The sequence below is a fragment of the Colius striatus genome, chromosome 18, assembly GCF_028858725.1.
Source record: "Colius striatus isolate bColStr4 chromosome 18, bColStr4.1.hap1, whole genome shotgun sequence".
NCBI classification, from domain to species: Eukaryota; Metazoa; Chordata; class Aves; order Coliiformes; family Coliidae; genus Colius; species Colius striatus.
This window is the reverse complement of record NC_084776.1, coordinates 10150260-10162034: the sequence shown is the minus strand read 5'-3', so window position 1 is coordinate 10162034 and position 11775 is coordinate 10150260. Positions and strand designations below refer to the sequence as shown.

The following is an 11775-nucleotide window of genomic DNA, read 5'->3' as shown; positions in this document are numbered from 1 at the left end:
TCAGCACAGTCAGACCTTTATCCCTGTTGCTTTTCCAAAAAGGAGATACCTTGGAAGGAGAGATGATAGCCAGGGAAGGCAGAGCAGCCTCCTGTCTGTGGGAGGGAACGGGCAGGAGGGAGAACACTGCTCTGCTGCTCCTGGGGTCTTTCCTGGGACAAAATTGTCACGCATTTTCCTGATACTCCAGGCAGTGCTGCACAGGTGGGGAGATCTAGGGAGCAAACAGGCAGGGCAGGGTGTCTTTGGGTAAAGGAAAGGCAGCAAAGGCTGTTTTGAATTCCTTTAGCCTTTACGTGCCGGAGCAGCAGGACTCAAGGAACCATTTCGACTTCAAAAATCCCCGCAGAGAGGGGAAAAACCGCTTGAGTCAGTGAAGCCAAACACTTGGCTCATTTGCACACCCTAATGAAAGCTTCTAGGAGCTATAAAAGCCAAAACCGGGCAGTTCTGTCAGCTGGACCGCGGCTCCCAGCAAGTGCCGGGGCAGACCGCGCCGTGCCCTGCGCAGGGCAGGGCGGGCCTGGCAGGGGCGGGAAGCAGGGGGTGGCTCTGTACGCCCTGCACGGGCTGCAAGGTCCGGGGGAGCCGGCGGCGGCCGCGGCAGCGCGGTGCGGGGCTGGGCGCGCGGGGGGCCGCGGCCGGGCGCCGCGCGGTGGGCGGGGCCCGTTGTGGGCGTGGCCCCGCGCGGCCCCGCCCCCGCCCGGTACTTGCGCGCGGCCCGCGCGCCCCGCCCCGCCCCTCCCCCAGCCTGCGCCGGCGGCCGCGCGCTCTCGCTCTCCCGGCGCCATGGCGGATCAGCCCGCTGAGGCGGCCCCGGCCCCCACCGCCCCGGCCCCCCCCGCCGCGCTGCCCCTGCCCGCCCCGCCGGGCGGCTCGCAGCGCCTCCTCTTCTCGCACGACCTGGTGTCGGGCCGCTACCGCGGCTCGGTGCGGTTCGGCCTGGTGCGGCTCATCCACGGCGAGGACTCGGACTCGGAGGAAGAGGAGGGCGGGCGCGGGACCGGCGGCGGCGCCGCCAGCTCCGGGGGCTCCGAGTCGGGAGGCCCCGGGGCCGGCGGCACGGAGGAGGGCCGCGCCAGCCCGCTGCGGCGGGGCTACGTGCGGGTGCAGTGGTACCCGGAGGGCATCAAGCAGCACGTCAAGGAGACCAAGGTAACCGGGGCGGGAGGGGGGGGCTGGCTGCGGCCTGTCTCGGCCTCCGCCTCTCTGCCTGCGTGTGCGGCCCGCCCCGGGGGCCCGGCTCCGGCTGCAGGGCCGGGGCTCCGCCTTGGAGGCTTCGTGGGGCAGGGGCCTGAGTGGGCCTGCCGCGTCGGGGATGCTCCCGGCTGGCCCCATCCTCTTCACTGCCGGCTGCGGAGTTTGGCTGCACCGAGAAGGGGGTGTTGCGTTTTTTCCCTGGTACCCCCTTGTCCTTGCTTGCTGGCAGGCAGCAGTCTGAGCCCTGGGGAGGTGGACAGTGTCCTCCAGAGGTTGGAATCCCGTTCCTCTCCTTCCCCAGGCTCCTGCGGGAAGTCTGGCGTGCCTGGTGCTGGTGGTGGGGAGCAGCTGCTTGGCTGGGGCAGTGGGTTTGCTGGTGTGAGGAGAGGCAGGGCCATCTGAGCAAGCTTCCAGACCCCTCTTACTCACTGGGGATGTGGGCCAGTATTTACTGGATAGTCAGTGTTGTCATTGCCTGTTCTAAAGGATCCAACAGCCAAACGGGGAAGCCTCAACTCAATAAAGATTTCAGTGGCGAGTAAGGGTGGCTTGGTTCTGCCCTCACTGACGTGTTTACCCCCTGCTGACGAGACATGCTGAAAATCTGTGACCTCTTAGTTATACCTGAAGAGCCCCAAGGTGCAGGTCTCTGCATTAGAATATTCCTGCTTCCCAAAGTTGGTCTGATGTGGGGTTCTGACTGACAGCACGGAGACAAAAGCGAGCGAGGGGGCACTGTGATATAGCACAAAGGGGCTTGCGAGGGATGGGCGTTGCACCGAACAAAACAGGGCCCTGCGCTGTCCCTGCAGCCCAGCCGGGGCTCAGAGAGCTTCTGGGGTGGCAGGAGAAAGCAGGAGGCTTCTGGCATGTTGCCTGATGTGCTGTTTCAGAAATGGCCCTGTATGCCAAAGGAGAGAAGGGAGATGAAGAAAGGTGTGTTGTGGTCCTACAGGCATCGTTGGGATTGCAAGTGCCAGCCGAATGAGCTAAATTTAGGTGGTAGTGTCATTAGACACGTGACCAGGTGGAGATAAGGAAAATGAAAGCAGGTATTCAGCAAAGATGTTGCCACATGATGTATTTGTGCTTTTAAAAATGCACCTTCTTCCTCCAAAGAACCACAATTCACTCACTGCAGCCCTCCAATAAAATCTTTGTGTGCTGTTGCAGCAAAAATTTGTCCTGAGTTGAGAGTGGCTTTCGACGTCTATACAAAGGCACCTTGATTTGGGCGAGTAAACAGGGACTTAGGAGTTGTTACTGGATTCCCCAATCCAGAAGCATTAGCTCTGACTTTAGTCACTTGGTAACTGCCCTTTCAAATGCTGGAAAAAGCTGGACTGGGGAGGGTCAGGAATCAGTTACGTAAATAAACTGCCTGTCTGTCTTTCCCTTTGGTGGTCCTGCTCTGGTGTAGGCATCTTTGCCACTTGAGTAACAGCCCCAGGGGAGATGTTCCCAAAGTGCCTGAGGAATTTAGGTGGGTTTTTTTCATTTGAAAAGCTGCCACTAACAAAATTGAGAAGCATTGAGTAGGATCTGCGCTGCAGCTGGGGGTTGCTGAAGCGAAATCTGATGCCTTTGGAAACATGGTGTGGGACATCTGATTTCCTGGTTACAGTCAGGGCTTTTTAGCTGTCTGCTGCCCTGGCCTTTTTTAGATAACACTGATGTGTGAGAAACAACCTGGTGTGCTTGTCATTGTCCATGCTGAGAGTAGTACAAACCGTGGTTGTCCTGGGCCTGGAGTTTGTTGGCTTTTGGGTGCTGTTGCCTGCTGTTACCTGCAGGTCCTTCTTTTGGCTGCAGCTCTGACACTCTCTAGTGTCTTTGGCTGAGGGATTCTGGTTTGAGGTCCTTAAAAATATTTACCTGCCCTGATTGCAGCTAAACTATGGATTCCAGAGGGTGCTTGTTGTACTCTTTAATTTCCTTTTATTACTTCTAATTTCCATGAGCTCTTAATTCAGAAATGGGCAGAAGGTAAAGGTGCTCCTGGGGCCAGAGCTTTCGCTAGCCCCATCTTGTGCTGTCTTGTGTTTGTACCTTGCATCCTGCATTCATGCAGAGGCCTGGATGCCTCTCTCCTGTTTGTCAAGTGCTTTAAGATCTATGAACCCTCACGAGTGTTGTAATCAAGAGAGGAATGAAGTTGTTGCAAATTTTGAGGAGCGTGAAACAGCACCTTTGGGTCTTAGTGCAAAGGTCAAAAGCAGCTTTCTGTATCCAGTTCTGATCTTAGAGCTTTCCTGACTTTTCAGTAACTATGGGCACTTAAATAATCCCTTTTTTCCAGCTAGGGCACAGGCAGGCTCATCACTTTTACTGTCACTTCTAGAAGTTCAGTGCTTGCTGTTGGCTCTTCCCTGTTGGCAATGGTAGGTAGACTGTCACTTAAACCCAAACAGGTAGTTACTGATGTTAATAAATAATAGAAACTTTCTCTTGAAACAGAGCTAGCAGCTGGTAAAAAGCCCCACTAGCTCCTCCAGTAATAATGGTATATCCATGCACGTTCCTGCAGTGAGGCATTAGCAGTATCGTGACAGCGATGTGGATAAAAGTGGAGCCAGGATTTCTTACTGTCAGGCTCTGTGTGCGCCTTTCCTGCCTTCCATGACCAATTTCCCCATTTAAAACACTGGGAAATAATTCTTGCTGGATCTTGTGAAACCCAAACAGTCCTGGAAGGAGAAAGCTTCCTCTCTCAAACACTTTTGCCATCTGTGTCTTGCCTGACCCGACAGACCTGAGGAGAAGTTCCTCCAGCCAAAGCTGTATCTCTCTTCATGGTACCCTTTGAATGCTAGATGTAGTTCTCAGCTCAGGTTGTGACAATACCCTGAACTGCTGTGAGCACTTGATGCTTTTTCTGACAAATTAGCAGGAGTGCTTGAGACCAGCTGCATTTGAATTTCAGGCTTCCTCAGCTGTGGGCTGTTCCTGATGCACACTTGAGCCTTTGGGACCTTCACAAAAATGCTGGAACATATTAGATGTCAGGCTCATAGTGTGCTTTAAAAAGCTGCTGCCCTTCTTACTGCCTCTCACCTGAAAGCCTTTGGAGTTCTCTGCCACTGTTCATTTTCCCATAGCCTGTGCAAGGCAGATATGCCTTGTCTGCAGCTGAGGGAAATGGAAAGTGCAGGTGTTATGTTTCAGCACCTTATCTAAAGGCCTTCAGCTGCTGGGCTGCGAGTTCTCTGTGTCTGCCCCTGGGAGCAAACGCTTGGACTGGCATCTGAGTGGGCCTGGTACCCACACACTGCTGATGGATTTATGTATAGGGGACCCTTCAGGGCTCCAGCATTGCCCTAAGTCAAGGTGCAGCTTTTATCAGCCTGTTCAGAATACAACTTGACTTGGGTGGCTGTCTTAGTGCATTCAGTTTTGCTTTGGAAACAGATTCAAACTACCAGGGCTGCCCAGTGGCTTGTTATCTGGGAATTACCTGATGTTATTTCCACAAGTCTCTCTGTGAATTCAGCTCTGCTTCATAACCCTTCTGTTCCTTTCCACTCTTCAGTGCTATAATTTCTTGACCTCAAATATTGAGTCATGAATACAAGGTTGCAGGAGAAGTTTCTGCAAAGACACATCATGTCAAGATTTTAATTGATGTTTTCCTTCTTGTCTAAGTTCTACCATGAAGTTACTGCTGTGTCCTAAACTTGTAAGTTGTGCTCTTTCTGTGCTTACACTACCAGAGAAGGAAATACTTCCTTTTATTATAGGTCTGTGTTTTCGCTCTCTGTCCCTTTACAGCAGCTCTCAGCCCTCACAGATGAGATCACAGCCACCAGCCTGGACTTTTCAGGTGTTACTCTTAGCTAGTGACTCTGTGGAACCTGTTTGCAGCTGAGGGATGGAAACAGCCTTAAAAATCTTCTATCATCAAACCAGGCAAGGAGTTTGCTGCCTGGAAGCATAGTGATGAAGCACAGTGGGCTGCAGCAGGATGAGAGAGATAGCTCTGCCTTGCAAGGGCAGAGTCTTTGGGAGCTGTGAGGAAACACTGGTCACAGGGCAGAGCTCTAGTTTTGTTGAAGCACACAAATTGCATGCCTATAAACTATTAATACTGGGGTTTATTGTGTGAGGAAGCTGTATCTAACCCTCTTCTTGCATCTGACATTTCAGTTAGTCTCCCAGGGATGCTCTTTGGAACCACTTGATGTTTGTAGGAGTTAGAGACAAGAGAAGAGAAAAAGCTTACTGGAATTTTTGCAGTTCTGTGTAAACTAGAACCACTTTAATGGATAACCTTTCCATCCTGTGAGTATCCATTGCAAGGTTATGTACCCTTGAGTCAATTCCCCTTTTCACTTTGATTGGTTTGGCTCTTGCAATACTGACTTGGGGATTGTCATTAATATTTTACTGCAAAAGTGGCATCCTGCACAAATCACAGGATGGAAGTCTCAGGAGTACTAAACAGTGTAGGCTATTACTGTATGTAGAGTTGTTTTGTATACAGCTTGCAGAGTGAATTGACAATTGAGGAGTTGCAAGTGGCCACCTGGGCTAAGCAATTAATTGTAACTGTTCCAAATCTAGACAGGAGTGTTATTTTTAAAGTGGATGAAACCTCTCCCCAAGCAAGCAGTTGTTGTGGCATGCTCTCTTCCAGGATGAACTCACTTTCAGCCTGCTGCTATGGCTTAAAAAAGGAAAAACCTAAATTAGTAATGCTCTTAGGACTAGTAAACAATCTAATGTGTACTAAAAGCTTTAGAAGGAATCAATCAAAGCCTTTGACAGGCTTTGCAATGCCTGTGTGAGGCATTTTGCTGCAGCTTTCTCAGGCAAGTCCTGCCTTTGCCCGTGTGAGGCAGCTCCAATGCACATTTGCACAAAGCAGCAGCTTGAAGCAATTTCATGAAGTTACTTGTTTTATCTGAAGGCCCTTCATTGAAGTTAAATGGCAAAAGCTTTTGCCATTTGCTTTTTGGGGCAAGGTCTTGCTTGCTTATGGCAGCTGTCCTCAGCTCTTCTCATCTCTGCAGAAGAAAGATGCTTTTTAATGTTTGGCATCTATGTTGGTGCTGGGGAATAATTGACGTTAGTGAAACTAAAAGCCTCTTCTCGTTTGACTGTTTAATTACTTTGGGGATTTCAAAGTCTCAGAAGGTGATGACACTTTCCTAAATGCTACCTGGGAAAAACCTACCTCATTGTTCCTACTCTACTGTTACCTTCCACCATGTGCTGAGGTTCTGCCCAAATGAGTTGCTTTTCAGCACAGGAGCTCATACTGAAATATAATATAATCTGAAATATTTTCACTTGCTTTTAAGGTTGTCAGTCCTGAGTTTCCTGGGACTGAGAGAAGTGAGATGATGGCTTGGCTTGCTTCTTAGTTATGTAGTTCTCCAGAACACTTGACCTGTAACTCAGTTTAGCCTCCACCTTGCCTAGTGTGTCCCACTCCCGAGACCTTTGCCAATGTAGGAGAATGTGAACTCCATCTGCTGGAACAAATGGAAAAGAAACAACCCATAGGGAGACCTCTTTGTAATGATTTGGCTTCTTTCCATTTGCTGGTAGATGTTAGGCTGCTAGATAGATGTGTGCACGTTTGTTGTCTGAAACCAAAATATTCTGCTAACTGGAATTTGCAAAGTTAAACCTCAGCAAAAATCAATCTCTCTTAATGGCAAGGGCCTGGGCCTGGGGGAGAGGTGAGGCATTCACCTTTCATACATATGGGTAGGCTTCTTTTCTTTCTAAATGTTGCCCTTCTGTGAAGGAAGCAGAAGACTATGTGGAGGTTAGAGTGATAATGATAGTAAGGGATGATGAGAAACCAAATACTATTAAAAGCACGTGGTTTTGGCAATGTAGGTGATGGGGATTCCTGGCAACTGTAATAGCTGCAGTGCTTTCAGATGATCCCGAGTTTCAAGCTGACAGGTGTCTGTTTAGTTTTATTGCTCCTTTGGTCTGTGCTGAATGAACTGCTTGGAGGTTCCAGTGCAAACCAGTAAACAACAGCCCAGCTCTGCACAGTTGGCTGTGTTGTGGCTTCAGCTGTGTGTCTTGATAGAAAACATCTTACTGTGCATTTTGGGGTTATTCTTACCTATCATTTCATGCATTTGACTGCACGTGAGGGCAAAAATGTGAATTGAGAGTGATCAGATTTTGAGACTGAGAAATCTCTACCTCTGCACACTAGACTGTGCTTTTGGGGTTGTCTTTTTAAAGAAATGACATCACCTTTATGTTTGGTTCATCCTCCTCCATCAGTCAGGTGCACATTGCACCAGAGAAGCTCTGTGGCTGTGAAGGGGATTGCAGTTCAGTTCAGGCTGTGGAGAAGACTGAAGCTAAGAGCCTGTGTGCTGTGAGATCAGAGCTTGCACGATGTGTCTGCTGATCTGCTGGTTTAAACTTGAACAAATGAATAGTTAGACATGTGTGGGAGTGGTGTCAAGAGCAGTGAGGCTGTAGGTTTAGGTGGGTTTGGACTCGCTTGCTCTATTAGCTTCTGGCATAGGGTAGAAAGTGGAAGGCTTGGATATATAAGGGGAGCAGGTGGAAGCCAAGATACAAAATGGGATTTTTGTGCACATATGCCAAGATCCTGAAAGTGAGATGTACCAAGTTACATCTGAAATCACTTGCCCAGTTTTTCAAGGGGTTTGAGCAGCCATCTCCCTGCTAGGGATGTACATTGGATGCTCTGCATGGGTAGGCATCTTTGTAATTGCAAAGCTGATTTTGGTTTTTTTTTCCCTGCTTATGCCACTGTCTTTAAAATCATGACCTCTGTTTCTCTCCTCAACAGCTGGTGCTATAGCTCTTTGTGAAATGAATGGGCTGTGTGAAGGTTGCTGGTAGGAGGTGAGACCAAGGGCTTGCAGAAAAGCCATCCAGGACAGGACAGAAGCACTTGGTATCTTACTGTCGCTTCCAGGGCAGTAAATTTGAAACAAGGAAACCCTGCTCAGCTTGCATTTGCAGTGGTATCACTTCACAGCCTCTGGTTATAGTCTCCTGAGTTGAAGAGAAACTAAGCAGCAATGGTCTTGGTCCATTAAGCAGCATTTCTTTTGTACAGTAACATCAAGACAGTGGTACCGTGTGGTTCTATATTCAGCACACATCAAACAGCCTCAGTGGCTTGTTCTTACAGCTGCCTGTAAAACTATTAGCTTTTCTGCTTTTGAAGGAGGGGTTTGGAGACTGACAAGTGAGGAAGGCTATTTAATCACCAGGGAAAGATCAGGAGCTTAAGGCTTTTAACTATTTTTCTTATCCCAAAGCTGGGAGTCCCAGGTGCACCATTCCTGGATACAGTTTTCACACGGAGCTTCTGCTTAGTGAAATACACTAATACTGGGAGAGCTGGATTTAGTTCTATCATGGGTGATTCATTTTTTTACCTACTTTTGAAAGGATATAACTTCTTTGAGAATAAAGGAATTTTGCCTATGAATCATTTTGATTGTAAGAAATGCTGCTGCCTGTCTGCTGATAAGGATACTTAGCAAGTAGCACTTTTCATCTTCAAAGCATTTTCCAGGCTCTGATGTGGCAGTGCCTCTTTGGAAAGGTGACAGAATCTTCCCTCTCAGGTGACTCTGGGTAAGACAGCTGGCACAGTGCTGCCAGGTCCCAGTGGCCTTTTCCTGGCATGTGCTCAGTACAGTCCCTTTCTGATCAGGGCTGGAGAGCATGAGCTGTCTGTTTGGTGGGAAAAACTTTTTGACGTTCCTCAAGCTGGAGACTTCTACCTGGGCAAATTATTCTGATGCCAAAGCACAACTTGTTGGTTGTTCAGCATATGTGTAAAATGAGATGTGTGGAAACTAGGTGGCATACTTTATCTCTTGCTGTTGAGGAACTCAAGTTTGATTTGGTTTTTGGTTTAAATCTAGTGAGCTGTGGGTTTTGCAAGGTTGGGTTAGAAATGTAGTCAGTGGAGAGCAGCCTGGAGGTAGGCTGTTGACTTAGTTCACACCAGTGCTTATAGAATCAAGTGGGTGTTTCAGGCCTCATGGTTCAAGATATTGAAGATGAAAGTTGGATTTTTCTTTCCTTTGGAAAGTGAGTTATGTATCTAATGCAACCAAATAATCTTCATGAGTACTGCAAAAAGTATTCATGCTTCTTTTCAGTTCTATGTCCAAGTTCCTTGGAGCAGCATTAGTCTTGATACAAAATAGGCATATTTTCTAAATTTAGAGTTACTATGCAATTGTGTAACTGGCTGGAAATGATATATAATGAACCACCTCTTCATATTTGTCTTGTCATGCAACTTCTATCAGAAGCTTTTTCTCTGTCCTCGTGCCACAGGCTGTAAATTGCTCAGGTTTCCCACGCCCGAGTATAATCTCATTTTAGCAAACTGTCTGTGAGCTTCAGTTTAAAGCAGAAAATGGGAGAGGGACAAAGGGGGGAATCTCCATCCTTCCTGGAAAACCTCTGTTGTTTGTTGTTTGGTTTTTTTAAGGTCTGCAAATGCAGATGATTCATTTGCTTTTGGTAAGAGGTGGGCTGGCTAACAGTTGGGGTGTATTCCAAACAGCTTGGGAACCACTTGGTAAGGAGTAGTGGTAGCATATAATGTCTCCTCCTTGGGGTGTATTTAATGCAGCTTGTGACTGATGAACACAGACCTGAATTATCCTGACTGTGGAAGCTTTCTGGACTGGAACAAACTTCACAGGATGAAGCAAGCTGCATTTTGGATGAAGCAAGTTGCTTCCTAGACTATGCACCTCTGTATGTTCCTGAAATATAAGAAAGAAGAGAACACCTTGCAGAACTACACGGTGGGGAAGGTGACACTGCAAAATGCCAGAATTCCTGGCTGCTTGGATTAGGAAGAAACCTCAGGGGTTTTTAATACCTTAATTGATATTGTTGTCATCATATGCCAGCTGTCAGTGTTTTGAAATCTCACTCTATGTGTAAACATCAGACAATCAGGTTCAGAATGTGTTATTGGCTCAGTAACAGAACATTTCCACACAGAACATCTGACCTGCATAGCTGAATTGGCTTACGTGCCCTTTTGACTCTGGGGCTAGAAACTGCCTGTTTAGTTTTGTGTGGTGGTGGGGATTGTGCTGGTACATGACAGAGAAATGGCTCATTTGGTTCACAAACAAAATCTGCCCTGTCATGATAAAGCAAAGGGCTAAATACAGGGTGACTTTACTAATGTGTGAAGGGCAGGTACTCCCTGTCCTTACCAGTGAGTACTCCAGGTTAGTACTGATGAAAGGAAAGGTCTGGCATGCAGAGATAACTGCTTTGATTTCTTGAATGAGGAGGCTGTCCTAATCTTTATGAGAAAGTGTGTAACTTCTAGCAGAGACATGCAAGGAAATCATACCATCTCTTCCTGTACCTATCTCATAAAAAGCAAAGCTGGCTCCTAAATAGCTGCTTGTCTTTATAAATGCACTATTATGTGGTGAAACACAAGCATTTTCTCTTTTCACCCTCAGACTGTATATCACTGAGTTTCTTGCCTGCTCATCTTGTAGCCCTTGTCCAGACAATGCTTCCTTGATCAGAATTGGCTCTGGCTGCCCTGATCAGCCTGGAGTACCTTGTTGAGTGGTATTAATGTTTCTTTCCAGAGGCTGCTTTTATCTGAGCCTGAGTGTTAGATGAAAACTTAACACTTCACGTGTCAAGCACTCTTCATATTTTACAGAATTACTGTGTGATCCACTCTCTTGTTGGGACAAAGATTAATAATTCATGGAAAATAAACATGACAAATATGGTAATTGATGTGGTGACTAATGCCTGTCTAAAATCTTTAATTGGAGGAATCCTTCTGGGGTTTTCCCCCCCAGTGTTGACACTTTGAGCTTTGGAGGAAATCCAGGCGAAGTTCCTGGCTTCCTCTCCATAGTTCTGTCCATATTGGCATTGCTATTCTCAGTAACATAATTTGGTACCACATTGGCACCATCTGAAACCTGTCCACTCTTGTCCAATGGTTAAAATTGTGAGTTGAAGTATGTTTTGTGTTAGCACAGTGAACTGTGCCCTGAGTGTATTGCACTAACTCTGTGTATTGCATTAACTGTGTATTGCACTAGCTCTGTGGATTCTACTGTTTAATTGCCATTCTGGTGCAAAACCACAATGTGTATTCACACCTAACCTTGTCTCCCTCGGTGCTGCTTTGTCTCCTTTTGTTTCTCCCCACTAAGTAGCTTTCTCTTCAGATTACAGCATCTTTCTGATTAGCATATGTACAACAGTGCAAGCAAGGCAGTTTTGTAGAGAACAGGCTCTTATCTGAGAACTCCCATAGCTGGCATACTTGCTGTTGTCAGTGCTTGCTGGGAAAGCTTTTATTTTCCCCCCTTTAGCGGTTATGGAGATGTTTGGAAGCTGCTGGTGAGCCCTAAGTGTTGGGTTTGACAAACTGCATTTCACTTTGGCTGTAGTTAGGTGGTCTGGCTTCATCACCCACCCTAACTGATAATTACTGCTGAGTGTATTTTACTGCCTGTGGTGTCTGACAGGAGCTCTAACTGTCTCTTCTGATAACTTAATTAATCTCTTGTAATCTGGCATTGGTAAGTGTTCATTTCC

The 11775-nt window shown here is 47.5% G+C and overlaps 1 protein-coding gene across 1 annotated transcript in view; it reads left to right on the top strand.

Moving 5' to 3' along the window:
* The first annotated feature begins 750 nt into the window (after positions 1 to 750).
* Positions 751 to 11775, top strand: part of UBE2O (ubiquitin conjugating enzyme E2 O) — a 65166-nt gene continuing 54141 nt past the window's right edge. The window contains exon 1 of the mRNA XM_062010652.1: positions 751 to 1155. Coding sequence (XP_061866636.1) covers positions 790 to 1155 — 366 coding nt within the window. The 5' untranslated portion in view covers positions 751 to 789. The remainder of the gene's footprint in view (positions 1156 to 11775) is intronic.